General features: G+C 53.1%; 1 protein-coding gene across 1 annotated transcript; it reads left to right on the top strand.

The window, feature by feature from the left end:
• Positions 1-7997: 7997 nt before the first annotated feature.
• Positions 7998-12667, top strand: PODNL1 (podocan like 1). Its single transcript, XM_066360221.1, is given in 13 exon segments — positions 7998-8186; positions 8188-8239; positions 8443-8492; positions 8971-9064; positions 9362-9426; positions 9534-9643; positions 9883-10039; positions 10304-10343; positions 10346-10418; positions 10883-11304; positions 11307-11539; positions 12240-12388; positions 12520-12667. Coding segments are annotated over 13 exon segments (1782 nt in total).
• The last annotated feature ends 1505 nt before the right edge of the window (positions 12668-14172 follow it).

Genomic DNA, 14172 nt, shown 5'->3' on the forward strand with positions numbered 1-14172 from the left:
TTTCATTCAGGCCCTCAATGTGTTGGATGATGCCCAACCACACAGGAGGGCAGTCTACTGAGTCTACTAATTTCATCCAGAAACACACTCACTGATTCACCTAAAAATAATGTTTAATCTGGGCACCCTGTGCCTGATCGATGGTGGTGCAGTGGATAGAGCATCAACCTGGGACACCGAGGTCACCAGCTGAGCATGGGCTCATCTGGCTTGAGCACAGGCTCACCAGCTTGAGTGCGGGGTCACTGGCTTGAGAGAGGAATCATCGACATGATCCCATGATCAGTGGTTTGAGCCCAAAGGTTGCAGCTCGAGCAGGGCGTCTCTGGCTCAGCTGGACCTCCCCAGTCAAGGCACATATGAGAAAGCAATTAATGAACAGCTAACGTGCCACAACTATAAGTTGATACTTCTCATCTCTCTCCATTCCTGTCTGTCTCTCTCACAAAAAAATAAAATAAACCCAGCACCCTGTGACCCAATATAATTTTAAAATATAATTTTATATTTGACATATACAATTAACCATCCCAAGTACATGGCAGGCACATTATCAGTTTTACCAGATGCTCTTCAGTTTCTTCCTCTCTTTCTGACCCCCCATCTCCAAGGCCCTCGCCTGTTCTTTTCCACCCACCCCTGAGCATCAGCATTCCTCAAGGTTTTCTCTTTGTTTCCTTTCTCTTTTCATTCTATCCTTTCTCCTTGACTAATGTCATCCATGCTGTGGCTTCAACTCACTTCTCTGGCTACCCCTGTATTAGGATTAGATTCAGTTAAAAAACAAACAGAAAAAAAAAACCCAGAGGCCTGGCTGGTTGACTCGGGTAGAGTGGTTCAGGACTTCCAGTGTGTGAAAGTCCCAGGTTCGATTCCCGCTCAGGACACAGGAGAAGCGCCCATCTACTTCTCCACCCTTCCCCCTCTCCTTCCTCTCTCTCTTCCCCTTTGTCAGCCAAGGCTCCATTGGAGCAAAGTTGACTGGGGCGCTGAAAATGGTTCTATGGCCTCCACCTCAGGCGCTAGAATGGCTCCAGTTGCAATGGAGTGGTGCCCCAGATGGGCAGAGCATCGCCCCCTGGTGGGCATGCTGGGTGGATCCCTGTCCAGTGCATGCGGAGTCTGTCTCTGCCTCCCAGCTTCTCACTTCAGAAAAATACAAAAAAAAACAACAAGAAACAAAGAAACAGCGGCTTAAATGAGAGAGATGTCAGATCATATTTCTCTCATGTTCAAGATGACTGAAAGGCATTGTGTTGAAAGGCCTAAAATTCCATGTGCTTTGAGTCTCACAGGGCCCAAAGCCCCTAACAATGAGTTTCCCGACTTTTGTCAGATATTCCCCTCCTCTACTCCAGTGGGTTAATCTGCCCACTTGGCTAGTTCCCCTCTCAGCTAGACCACCTGCACTCCATCTGGTCCTCAACCTAATGCTTTTCACCTGTCTGCCAGCCTAAGAAACTATCCTATCCAGTCACATTCTGCCATGGGAACCAGAGGTCACCTGTAATGCCAGTGGCCAAGGCCAGGTAGGTTCACATTGTATTTGGGCAGAAGGTAGAAAAAGTGTGGAGCCAGAGAAGGTTGGGCCATTTCATTTAATAGAGTCACACAACAGCGGACAAGCACACAGGCAGGGGAAACCGCCTCTCAGGCAAACAAACAGCAAAATGGCCCCTCTCAGTGGTGAGCACACAATCCTCATATCCGCAATCCCCAATCTCTCTCCAGCGCAAGCCTTATATAGGCCATACACACGTGACGCTGCTATGTACCCATGCACCAATCAGGCAAAATGCATGCAGCAGTAATCCCACGAGCAAGCCTAACACAGCTGCCCCACATTACCTCACCCTTTTGTCTTGCCTCCCACAGTTTCTGCTTTTTTAAAAAATTGATTTTAGAGAGAGAGAAAGGAGAGAGAGAGAGACAAATATTGGTTCATTCCTGTGTGTGCCCCGACTGGAAATCAAACCAGCAATCTCTGCTCTTTGAAGTGATGCTCCAACCAACCAAACTATCCTGCCAGGGTGCATAGTCCCTGCTTCTTAACTATGGTCCTGAGTGCACTGCCCCCATGTGGCTTTGCATAATGTGCAGTGTCCTTCTCTGCACTGTGAGTATGTGTGACTAATAAACTAATACCTGTCTCATCTACCCAGTGTTAGGTATCATGTGTTTGACCATCTTGTACTATTTAGGGCATGTGATCCCTCCTTCACCAATGAGGTAAGTAGGAGGTGATCAAAACACTAATTAGGTCCTGGCCGGTTGGCTTAGCGGTAGAGCATTGGCCCAGCGTGTGGAGGTCCTTGGTTCGATTTCCAGTCAGGGCACATAGGAGAAGCACCCATCTGCTTCTCTACCCTTCCCCCCCTCCTTCCTCTCTATCTCTGCCCCTCCCACAGCCAAGGCTCCATTGGAGCAAAGTTGGCCCAGGAGCTGAGGATGGCTTCTTGGCCTCCACCTCAGGCACTAGAATGGCTCCGGCTGCAACGGAGCAACGCCCCAGATGGGCATCGCCCCCCAGTGGGCATGCTGGGTGGATCCCAGTCGGGTGCATGCGGGAGTCTGTCTTTCTGCCTCCCTGTTTCTCACTTCAGAAAAAAAAAAAAGAGAAAAACAAAACCAAAAAAACACTAGTTAGTTCAAGGATGGCACAACCTTCCATGGTATGTGAGACTCAGGTTGCTTCTATCTTGTTGCTCCACCATTTAAGGCCTTTATTTCCAAGTTGATATCATGGCCCAGAATGGCTGATGGAGTTCCAGCCATCACATCTATATTTCAACATTAGGAAAGATAAAGGTACCCCTTTTTCCTCAAAGTTGTACATACCACTTCTTTTTTAATTAAATGAATTAATTGATCTTAGACAGAAAGAGAGAGGAAGGGAAAAAGAGAGAGAAACACCGACTTGTTGTTCCACCTATTTGTGGATTCATCGGTTGCTTCCTGTATGTTCCCTGACCAGGGATCAGACCTGCAACCTTGGCATAGCAGGACCATCCTCTAACCAGCTGAGTTACCTGGCTAGGGCCAGTACATATGATTTCTGCTTACGGCCCATACCTTGCTGCAAGGGAGGCTGAGAAATGTAGTTTTTTGTTTTGTTTTGTTTTTTTATTCCAGGCAGCCTATGCCCAGCTAAATATCAGTAATTTATGGATTGGGTCCGGATCCTGAAAGGCTATCAGCTGGATGAATTTGATTAAGAGTTTGGGTCTAGCCTGACCTGTGGTGGCGCAGTGGATAAAAGCGTTGACCTGGAATGCTGAGGTCTCCAGTTCCAAACCCTGGGCTTGCTTGGTCAAGGCACATACGAGATGCAACCATATACTATGAGTTGATACTTCCCCTCCCTTCCCCACTTTTTCTCTCTCTCCTCTCTCTAAAATCGATAGATTTTAAAAATATCTTAAAACAAATAAGAGCTTGGGTCTTACTGAAGTAGGGATACCATCAGAGGATGAGGAGAGGTGGGCCCAAAGTCAGCCTTAATATCATTAACTGGTTCTGAATTAAGCCTCCTCCTTTTCTCTTCTAATTGGAAAAACTACACTTCCCATCAGCCTCTTGCTCCCTCCTATATCAACCACAACCCCCACACCACCCCAAAACCAAAATTAGACCAGAATGTTGCAATAGCTGCCCACGGTCATTGCAACTGTTCCTTGTCATTCTGACTCTACAGTCCTTCCTACTCTGATATCAGAGCCTCAGGAGAAGTGAGAGATACCAATACGCCCTTCCCCTGCAAACCTTCCCACACATACAGACAATTCTGCATGCATTAAATGCTGGTTGTGCCAGGATCGACATTGATCAACCACATTCCACCTCTATCCCTAAAGAACTCCCTGCTTGGCTGGGCAAGGCAGGACTAGGCAGGGCACTATTGGGCTGGATTGGGAAGAGCTGGGCTGGGTTGGGACTTTGTTGCAATTGAGATAAGGCCAGTGGATCCTTTATAAGATTAATGGTTAAGTTCCTAGCCAATCAGCACATTCTTTCTTCTGACCACCGGGACTGGTTCCAGATGAACATGTGACCAAAGCCAAGCCAATGAGATTCAAGCTTGGGGCTTTCAGTTGGACTAGAGCTGGGGATATTTTGGCACCACACAGAGAGAGATGCCTGCTGGTAGAGCAGAGAGGTAGAGAGAGAATCCATCATAGGATGTTATTTGAGCTTCTGGATTCAGCTATGCCTAAAGAACCCCTCCCCAATATTTTGTTCATGAGTAAATAAACGCTATTGTTTGCATTAGTTTGGTTTGGGTTCTCCATAATTTGCAACTGAAGGAGGGCTGCCAGAAACTCAAACAGCTTGGTTCTCATTGCTGCTTCCCCTAGGGCTAGGATCTGTGCAGTAGTTCAGTAGCTCACTGAGACTGGCCCCATTACTGTACTCTACTACAATGTCCAAATAATGACCACCAGTTCCACATGGAGAAATTGGTGTGGGGGCTTGTTGTTCTTGTTTGGAGAAGGCTAAGACCTGTCTCCTGCCCCCCCACCATACACACAAGGCCACACAATCCTGGGAAATGTGAGCTAATGACTACCCCTTTAGGGCCAAGTTTCTTCCTCTGTGAAGGGAGATTAATAATACAGATAGATACCCTCTCTCTCCACCATTCTCCTGTATCTTGTTCCCTTCTTACTACTTACCTTATGGATCTCACTGCCATCTCCCCATGGCTGGACCCCATAGCCTCCAATAGCAGGTGCTACCTGGGATCTTCCATGTCCCCTCAGGCCTCAGCAACAGGCACCTGTATCTTTAGGACTGGAGCCTGCTCCACTCAACGTGCAGCAAAATTCAGGTCTCTTAGGGGCAGCCCTCAATAAGTGACTGATAGAGGGAGGTACAGGATCAATATTCCAGCTCCCTTGACTCTCAGATGGATGACTCTGAGGTCAAGTCTCCTAGTGTTCCCCAGTGGGACTGAGCCCCAACTGCTATGGCAGGAACTTGCTTGATAACCAGAACAACCAACCACCTCAATTTGCCCAAGACTAAGGGTTTTCTGAGAAATAGGATTTTGAGTGCTAATACTGACCAGTTCCAGGCAAGTTGATAACCCCAGTGATAACTCCTTATTGATTGCTCTTTTCCTTTCTTCTGTCACCTCCCCACTTCCCTATAGCTTCTTTCTCTGAGATAAACATACTTAATCCTTGTCTCAATTTCTGCTTCTGGGGGATCCCAACCTCCTTCATGGCCTTTCTGCAACCCATTGCCTCAGCCACTGAGTGCTTCTGAAGGTCAGATATGGTCTTAGAACGTTCTGTCTGCTATTGGTTTTGCTATGTGACAACCCTTTGAGGAAGGATCTTCTGTCATACCCTTTTTATGTGTGGGAAAGCTGAGGTTGGGATAGGAAGACGACTTGTATGAAATCACTTCACCAGTAAGTGGCATGTCTCAGGGATCAGACTTTTTGCAGCAAAACAGCATCAGGATGTTATTTACCAGCAATTGGAAATTAGACCTTGTTAGGCTTGCTCGCTTGTTTACCAGCTGCAAGCACTTTGCTTGATTAGTGCCTTTGTGGATAGTTTGTGTAAGGCTATGGGTGCTTGTGCTTAAGGCGGATTGCGGATTGCCTGCCCACCACTGTGAAGGACCATTTTGTTGCCTGTTTGCTCATCCACTGTTGAGAGATTTCATTAAACAGTAATGGTCCACCCTGGCCGGCTGGCTCAGCGGTAGAGCGTCGGCCTGGCGTGCAGGGGACCTGGGTTCGATTCCCGGCCAGGGCACATAGGAGAAGCGCCCATTTGCTTCTCCACCCCCCCCCCGCCCCCTCCCTCCGCTCTATCTCTCTCTTCCCCTCCCGCAGCCAAGGCTCCATTGGAGCAAAGATGGCCCGGGCGCTGGGGATGGCTCCTTGGCCTCTGCCCCAGGCGCTAGAGTGGCTCTGGTTACGGCAGAGCGACGCCCCGGAGGGGCAGAGCATCGCACCCTGGTGGGCAGAGCATCGCCCCTGGTGGGTGTGCCGGGTGGATCCCGGTCGGGCGCATGCGGGAGTCTGTCTGACTGTCTCTCCCCGTTTCCAGCTTCAAAACAAACAAACAAACAAAAACCAAAAAAAAAAAAACCAGTAATGGTCCAACACTTTCCAGCTCCACACTTTTTCTACTATCTGCCTGAATCCAATGTGGACCTGCCTGGCCTCAGCCACCAGCATTAGAGACCTCAGTTCAGCAACCTCAGTACTTGAATTCTGGCTACAAAAGCATTCAGAGCCAAGGCTCAAATACAAGCAATAGTTTATATAGAAAGTCACAGAAGTACAAGAAGTGAGCCAGCTGGGCTTTGTGGGCTCAAGAAACAAGTTACAGAGGCAAAAGAGGGGTTCTTGGAACTTAGAAGAAAGCAAGCCAAGGAAAATGTGCTTGAGAGAAGTAGGAGGAGGAAAGCTGAGGTGTACTTCAGAGAAAGGGAGCAGCTCTGGGGAAAGCAGAGGGTGGGGAAAGGAATGCTGGAAAGAGAGCTACCCTGGGTCTCTGTCCTTAGATACATTATCCCCTCTCTAAAGGTGGGGAGCATAGGGGAAGTCCCAGGGGTGCAGGGGAGGCTCTCAGTAGAATATTCATCAGCTTTTATAAGTGTGTCTTTTCAGGGTCCTGGTCTCTACTTAGGCAGCACTAGGGATGGGAGCCATTAGTCATCACAGCTGGTCCTGATGTCAACTGTGATATCTCCCAGCTGGACCTTGCTGCTTTACTGGGCCTGGGGCCACCCTTCAGCCCCTTGTTCTTCCTCCAAGGGGGTCTATCACATAACTAATAACATGCCAGGGGAGGGAGGGTCAGGGAGAGTCCAAGCCGCATGACCAGCAATATGAAAGGTCAGGGGGTGTAAACCATGTGACCAGGGATATGCTAGGAGAAGAAAGATTATTCTGGGGGAGAAGTCCTTGTTTTCCCAGTACTGCCTGTTGCCAGGCACCTGGGGCTTTCTGCCCTGGTGACCTTCTGTACCTGGCCCATTGTCCTTTCTCTGCTCACTTCTAACTGCCTACCACAAGACTGGCGGCAGAGGCTGGTTTTCTTACCTGGCGGCACATACTGCTGCCCTGGCATCGAGGGCCTGGGATGTGCCGGGCACTGTCTTCCCATGCCATGAGCGTTCCCACCACCTCATTTAATCCCCACACCCGTCCTGAAGGTGAGACAACCTTTCCTCCACTTTGCAGAGTGAGAAGCCGAGGCTCAGAGAGATGTTGAGCCCAGATTCATGCCCAGGCAGGCTGGCACTGAGTGCTGATCCTTAACCACCAGGCTGGTGCCTCCATACATGTAATTTCCTTTCAGGCAGCAGCTGTGGCCATTTGAGGTGGGGGGAGTGTGGCTGCCAGTGAGGCCAGCTTGTGGTGGTGGGGGTCCAGATAACAGACCTGGCTGAGTGTCTCCAGGTTGGTGTCTGGGCTGGCAGGCTGAGCCCAGGCGTGCCCTGACCCCTACCAGCCAGCCTCAATTCCTTGGGGACCCTCCTGCAGACTGAAGCATCCCCCACTCCTCTGCCTCCACCCTACTCCTGTGGTCAGCCTAAATACCAGACAGGGTGAATCTCAGCTTTCCCCCAAACATTCCTTGCTCCCGTGGCGTGGCCGGCCCAGGCTGGCTGAGGTTATGCAATCTGGAAGGGGGTTGGTGGGAGAGACCAAAGGGACAGGCTGGCCACTCCTCACCACCCCATTCAGCCGTCCATTCACCCTCCCCAAGGCAGGCAAGGGGGTGGGCAGCTCTCTCGAGCCCCTGGGGGAACAGGCTGCAGGGAAGGTGGCTAGTGCAGAGAGATGGGGGGGGGGTGGCGGCCACAGCAGAGGCTCCAGGAGGTGACCGCCTGGTTTCCATTAGAAAGCCTTGGTCCGCAGTTCAGGCAAGATAGCTGAACTGGGGCTGGCTATGGTGAGGCGAGGTGGGGGAAGGTCTAAGGGAGAGGCCTGCCTGCCCCCACACTCCCTGTGTGATGCTCCTGTCACCATGGTGACCCCGTGCACAACCTGGCGATACCCTGACCCCCTCCACTCCCAGTGGCTGAGCCTGCTGCTGCTGCTGCTGCTGGGCCCCCCTACTATCCCCGGCATGGAGGACGATGCAGCTTTCCCCTACCTGGGGGAGAGCTTGCAGCCTCCACCTGGGGCCTGCCCCCTACGCTGCTCCTGCCCCCGGGGCTGACACAGTGGACTGTGATGGCCTGGACCTGCGAGTGTTCCCCCACAACAGTGGTTCTCAGCCTTTCTAATGCCGTGACCACGCAATACAGTTCCTCATGTTGTGGTGACTCCAAACCAAAAAATAATTTTGGTGGCTACTTCTATGATTCAGAATGTAAATACCTGATATGCATTATGTATTCTCATTGCTTTCGGTGACCCCTGTGTTTTGGTCGTTCGACTCCCGCCGGGGTCGCAACCCACAGGTTGAGAACCGCTGCCCTACAACATCACCAGGGCCGCTCAGCACCTCCCCCTGCAGGTGAGGAGGAGGGGACGTCACAGGGTGTGTGCAGGGGTGGGGTGAGGTGGGATGAGCATGGGAACTGCTGGAATTGAGAGTAATGGGTGTGGGGTCCGCATGTAGGGGTGAAGTGTTGGGCATGCAGGTCTTGGCAATAATGGAAGTTGGCCTTGATGAGTATTGGAGGTGGGGTATAGATATTGGATGTGGGAGGGGCTGAGAATTTGGGTGTCAGGGGATGAATATCTTGGCAATTATGGGTTTGTCTGGGGTGAAGGCGATAAGTGTCAAGAGTCAACTGGAGGGGTAAATGGGGTGTTGGGGATCAATTCCTTTTTCTTTAAGGGGTGATGAGGCATTTAGGATCAACTATGGGGGTAATGGGGTGTTAGGACTTTCTTGCTTAGACTGATGGGGAGCTGAGAATCAGGGCTGGGTGGCTCTTGTTGAGGGTTCAGGGTCATTGGGGTCAAGGGTGTGAATGCCCCCCTCCCAGAACAACTAGCTCCAGGAGCTCCCCTACAATGAGCTGTCACGCCTCACCCGTCTAAGGACCCTCAATCTACACAACAACCTCATCTCCTCTGAGGGTGCGGGGGGACAACAGGAGGCTGCCCCTCCCTGGTTTGGTCCCAGAAGCCCTCTCCGTCCCCACTGCTGGGTCTGTGGGCAGCTCTGTGGCAGTTCCCAGAACTGCCCTTTGCTGAGCAGGATGGAAACTCAGGGGATGGGGGGAGGGGCTGTGGCTTTTGCAGACTGGGAGGGGGTGCCTGGAAGAGCCTCTTCAGTCTCCGGCCAGGAGGCCAGGAGCTCAGGGCAGCTAGGACACAGACTCCCCCTGCCCCCTCCCAGGCCTGGGGTCCCCTTAATCGCTGCCCCGCTCCTAGGCCTGCCCGATGAGGCCTTTGAGTCTCTCACCCAGCTACAGTACATCTATGTGGCTAACAACAAGGTGAGCCCCTCACCCAACCCGCTAACCCACTCCAGCCAGGTCACACAGCATAGAGGGGACAGAGGGCTGGAAGGTGCCACCAGGACCAGCACATTGTGCTCCCACAGCTCTCAGTGGCTCCCCAGTTTCTGCCTCGTTCCTTCCAAGTCGCTGATCTGGCTGCCAACCAAGTGACACAGATCTTCTCACTCACCTTTGGGGAGAAGCCAGCTCTCAGGTAGCCCCTGACCCAGCCCAGGCCCCGCAGGCCTGAGGTGTGCCTAGGTCACTTCCCACCATGGGGGTCTGAGGGAGGTAATAAGCCTGCCCTGGGGGAGACAGGACCCTGGACGTTCTGTGGAGAACTCCACACACACACATGCACACACATACCGAAGGCAGCCCCGAGCTGGGGTGCAGAGTGGGAGTGGTGGGAGCCTGGGGGCAGGCTGGTGGCCGGTGCCTGGCTCCCCTCAGGTCCGTGTACCTCCACAGCAACCAGCTGAGCAACGCTGGCCTGCCTCCCGATGCCTTCCACGGCTCTGAAACCATCACCACCCTCAGCTTCTCCAACAACCTGCTCAGCTACCTGCCGCCCAGCCTGCCCCCCTCTCTGGAACGGCTCTACCTGCAGGTGCCCTTCCTTTATTCACCACCCCCTGGCCTCTCCACTTCTCTCCTGGGAGACCCCTCTGCCTCCTCAGAATTCCAGAAGTCAGAAATGTAGAAATATCTTTCTCTGAGTTGTATACCACCGCACAAGTCAGTCAGTCACAAGTGCTCCTGCAGCCTTGATAAAGCCAGCTCCTGTCTATCACTCTCTTACTCAAGAGCCTTCTGTGGCTCTCCACTGCCCTCTATTTCAGACCCTGGGTTTCATTGTCTCCTCCCTTCCCAGAACAACCTCATCTCCAAGGTACCCCGATGAGCCCTGAGCCGACATCCCACCTCCGTGAGCTCTACCTCCACCACAACCAGCTAACGGACAGTGGCCTGGATGCCGCCACCTTCAGGTGCGGCCTGGGACAGGGGGGTTGGGTAAAGCCTCATGCTGGCAGAGGAGCTGAGGATTCAGAATCTGGGAACCACACCCTTTGTTGCCCTCCTCTGTATCACTCCTAACCCGTGGTCTCATTTGGCGAGCACCTACTGTGTGCTTGGCCCAGCACCTGGCAGCTATCCTTGCTCCTCAACTACCTTGTGTTACCATCTTGTTATCTAACATCACAGCTGCCACATGCAGATCTGGACCCAGAACTCTGTCCTGGTCACCCCCACATCTAATTTTCAGGCCAGAACCTGCTTTGATCATCCCTAGCTTACCTCCCATACAGATCTCTCAACTCAGCACCCCAAAGTTGGAATTTCCAGCTGCCATCTCGCAGCACCACTCGTCAGCCCTCCTGCCCCCAACCCAAGATCCACCTGTTCCCTGACACTGGGTGCTCAGACCAACACAGGCCCTCTCTCCCACCAGCAAACTGCACCGCCTCGAGTACCTGGATCTATCCCACAATCACCTGGCTGCAGTGCCTGCCAGCCTGCCTTGCTCCCTCACTGTGCTGCACCTGGGCTGAAACTGTATCCAGCAGGTGGAGGCAGCCCGGCCGTGTGGGGCACGGGGACTGCGCTACCCGCTGCCTCAGCACAACCAGCTGGGAGCAGCGGGGCTGCCCGCAGGGGCATTGCGGCCTCTGTGGGGCCTGCACACACTGCATGTCTATGGTAATGGATTGGAGCGCGTGCCCCTGGCTCTGCCTCGCCGCCTGAGGTCCCTGGTGCTGCCTCATAACCATGTGGCTGCACTGGGCGCCCGTGACCTGCCTGCCACACCAGGGCTAGCTGAGCTCAACCTGGCCTACAACCACCTGGCCAGTGCCTGTGTACATCACCAGGCCTTCGGCCCATGTGTGCCCTACGCAGCCTCGACCTGGCTGGCAACCAGCTGACTCGGGTACCCACTGGTCTGCCTGTTGGCCTGCACACCCTGCGGCTACAGTGCAACCAGCTGCAGGCCTTAGAACCTGAGCAGCTGGCTGGCCTGGACCAATTGCGGGAGCTCAGTCTGGCACACAACCGACTCTGAGTGGGTGACATCGAACCCGGCACCTGGCACGAGCTACAGGCTCTCCAGGTCAGGATGGACTGGTTAGCCACACTGTCTCTAGGCTGTCCCTATGATCCCTCCAGCCTCTGCCTGCCCAGGTCCTCCTCCACAGGCTGGATGATACCACCAGAAGAGCTCCCCACTGGGGGCCAGGCCTGGGGTGGGTAAGACAGATCTAGCCTCCAGGCCTTTGGCAGTGCTGTCCCTGCCGCCTGGTCCTCTGAGACATTCCCTCCACCTCCCTTGTAAACACTGTGGCCTCTAGCTCCTGACCACCATTGATTCCAGAGTTTAAAGCAGGTCAGGCACTGTTCTAGGCATTGGATATGCCGCTGAGAACAGGAACACGGCTCCCGGCCCAGGCATAAATAACCCTGGTTAGGGAGAAAGCAATCAATAACATAGGTAAATGCTAGTGTTAGGAGAGGAGGACATGGGTTAAGAAGTGCCATCTTCATTAATGACTAATTGGATCAATGTCTCCCACAGCAGGTAGGAACCTGTCTGTACCCTAGCACCTGTACTGGGGCTTGCCCCGGAAAGCACTGCACTGTTTACCTCTGTTGAGGGGAGGAATTCAGCAGCAAGGAAGGGGCTCGGGGAAGGGGTAGAACTGGGTTACGCATGGATAGGAGGAGGGCTTGGGAGGAGAGTGGTTTGGGGTTTAGCTGAGCAGTTGGCCCAGGGCCTGGAGCCATCACAGGGCTGTCTCTGCCTGGCTGCCCAGGTGTTGGACCTTGGCCACAACGAACTGTCTTTTGTGCCTCCCGACCTACCTGAGGCCCTTGAGGAGCTGCACCTGCAGGGCAACCACATCAGCCATGTGGGCCCCAAAGCCTTCTTCAGCACGCCTAGCCTGCGTGCCCTCTTTCTCAGGTGCCCTCAGGGTGGCTGGTGGACCCAGGTGGCAGGGGAGGGCCATGATAGGTTGTGGGGGACCCCAGTAGGGATCAGGATGGTTATGGCCCCTGCCTTGCACCTGCCCTCATGCCTGCCTGTTGGTCCAGGGGAAATAGGCTTCACATGACCAGCATTGCACCCGAGGCCTTCCTGGGCCTCCCACACCTGTGCATAGTGGACACGAGTAACCCTGAGCAGGTCTTGATCCAGCTGCCGCCCACAGCACCACATCAGTCACGTGCAGTGGGCCTCTGACCTAAGGGGCCTGTCAGAACAGTCCAGATCCCTGGGGTTCTCCCTGGGGTTCTGCTGGGCCATGGACTAAGGAGATAGTGCCCACTTGGGGCCTCAACCCGTTTCTCCCAGGTCTTGAGGACTAAGCCTGCCTGACCTATGCTGGCTAAGAGGCTGGGGTCCTCACACATAGGGAGGGACTGAGGGATGCAGCTCACACATCAGTTGCCAGACCAGCAGCCCTGTTGGCCATGTCCACACTCCCAAATGGCGACAATAAAGCCTACTTCTTTTTTTTACAGAGACAGACAGAGAGTCAAGAGTGAGGGATAGACAGGGACAGACAGACAGGAACGGAGATGAGAAGCATCAATCATTAGTTTTTCGTTGCGCATTGTGACACCTTAGTTGTTCATTGATTGCTTTCTCATATGTGCCTTGACCACAGGCCTTCAGCAGACTGAACAACCCCTTGCTTGAGCCAGCGACCTTGGGTCCAAGCTGGTGAATTTTTGCTCAAACCAGATGAGCCCACACTCTAGCTGGCGACCTCGGGGTTCTTGAACCTGGGTCTTCCGCATCCCAGTCCAACGCTCTATCCATTGCGCCACCGCCTAGTCAGGCAATAAAGCCTAATTCTTTTGAGCACTCATGACCAATCAGGTGTCCTTCACTTTGTGGTATGGGAGTGGTTCTTGCCATCCCTACATCCAGTGGGGTAAATTGAAGCTGTAGGATGCTGTGGGGCAGTTGTTAGGCTTGCTTGCCGGGTACCAGCTGCAAGCATTTTGCCTGATTGGTATATGAGTGTGTGGCTGCGCCAGGTGTATATGGCCTATATAAGGCTATGGGTGCTTGTGCTTGAGAGGTGGGGATTGTAGATGACGGGCTGCCCGACAGCCACTGTGAGAGGCCATTTTGCTGTTGTTTTTTTGCCTGAGAGGTGGTTTCCCCTGCCTGTGTGCTTGTCTGCCATTGTGAGACTTTATTAAACAGAATGGCCCAACCATTTCCAGCTCTGCAGTTTTTCTACCATATGCCTGAATCCAATGTGGACATGCCTGGCCTCGGCCACTGGCATTATAGGTGCTAAGTGGATCAGGCAATTTGGTCCGTGTCCCGTGGCCACTGAGTGGCAGGACTGGATTTCAAGGCTCCAAAACATACGTGGGTCCAAGCACCATCACATATGATCCAACCACACATATAAACCCAGATAGGCCTAAGGTCACTGGGCCTATCTGGGTTTACATGTGAAGATTAAGTGTATGGTGGGGCAAGCACCCTCAGGCAGGTCACAGATCTTTTGACAGAGGTCCTGGCCTTCACATGCAAGAATATATCCTGCACAGACATCCCCCCCACCCAGCCTGCCTGTGGGGCAGCTGTGTTAGGCTTGCTCACTGGTGTACCAGCTGCAGGCACTCTGCTTGACTGGTGTGTGAACACCTGGCAGTGCCCCGTGTGTATGGCCCATGTAAGGCTATGGGTGCTCGCACTCGGGGATTGTGGATGTGTGGATTGTC

This window comes from Saccopteryx leptura, chromosome 1 (genome assembly GCF_036850995.1).
Source record: "Saccopteryx leptura isolate mSacLep1 chromosome 1, mSacLep1_pri_phased_curated, whole genome shotgun sequence".
Taxonomy (NCBI): domain Eukaryota; kingdom Metazoa; phylum Chordata; class Mammalia; order Chiroptera; family Emballonuridae; genus Saccopteryx; species Saccopteryx leptura.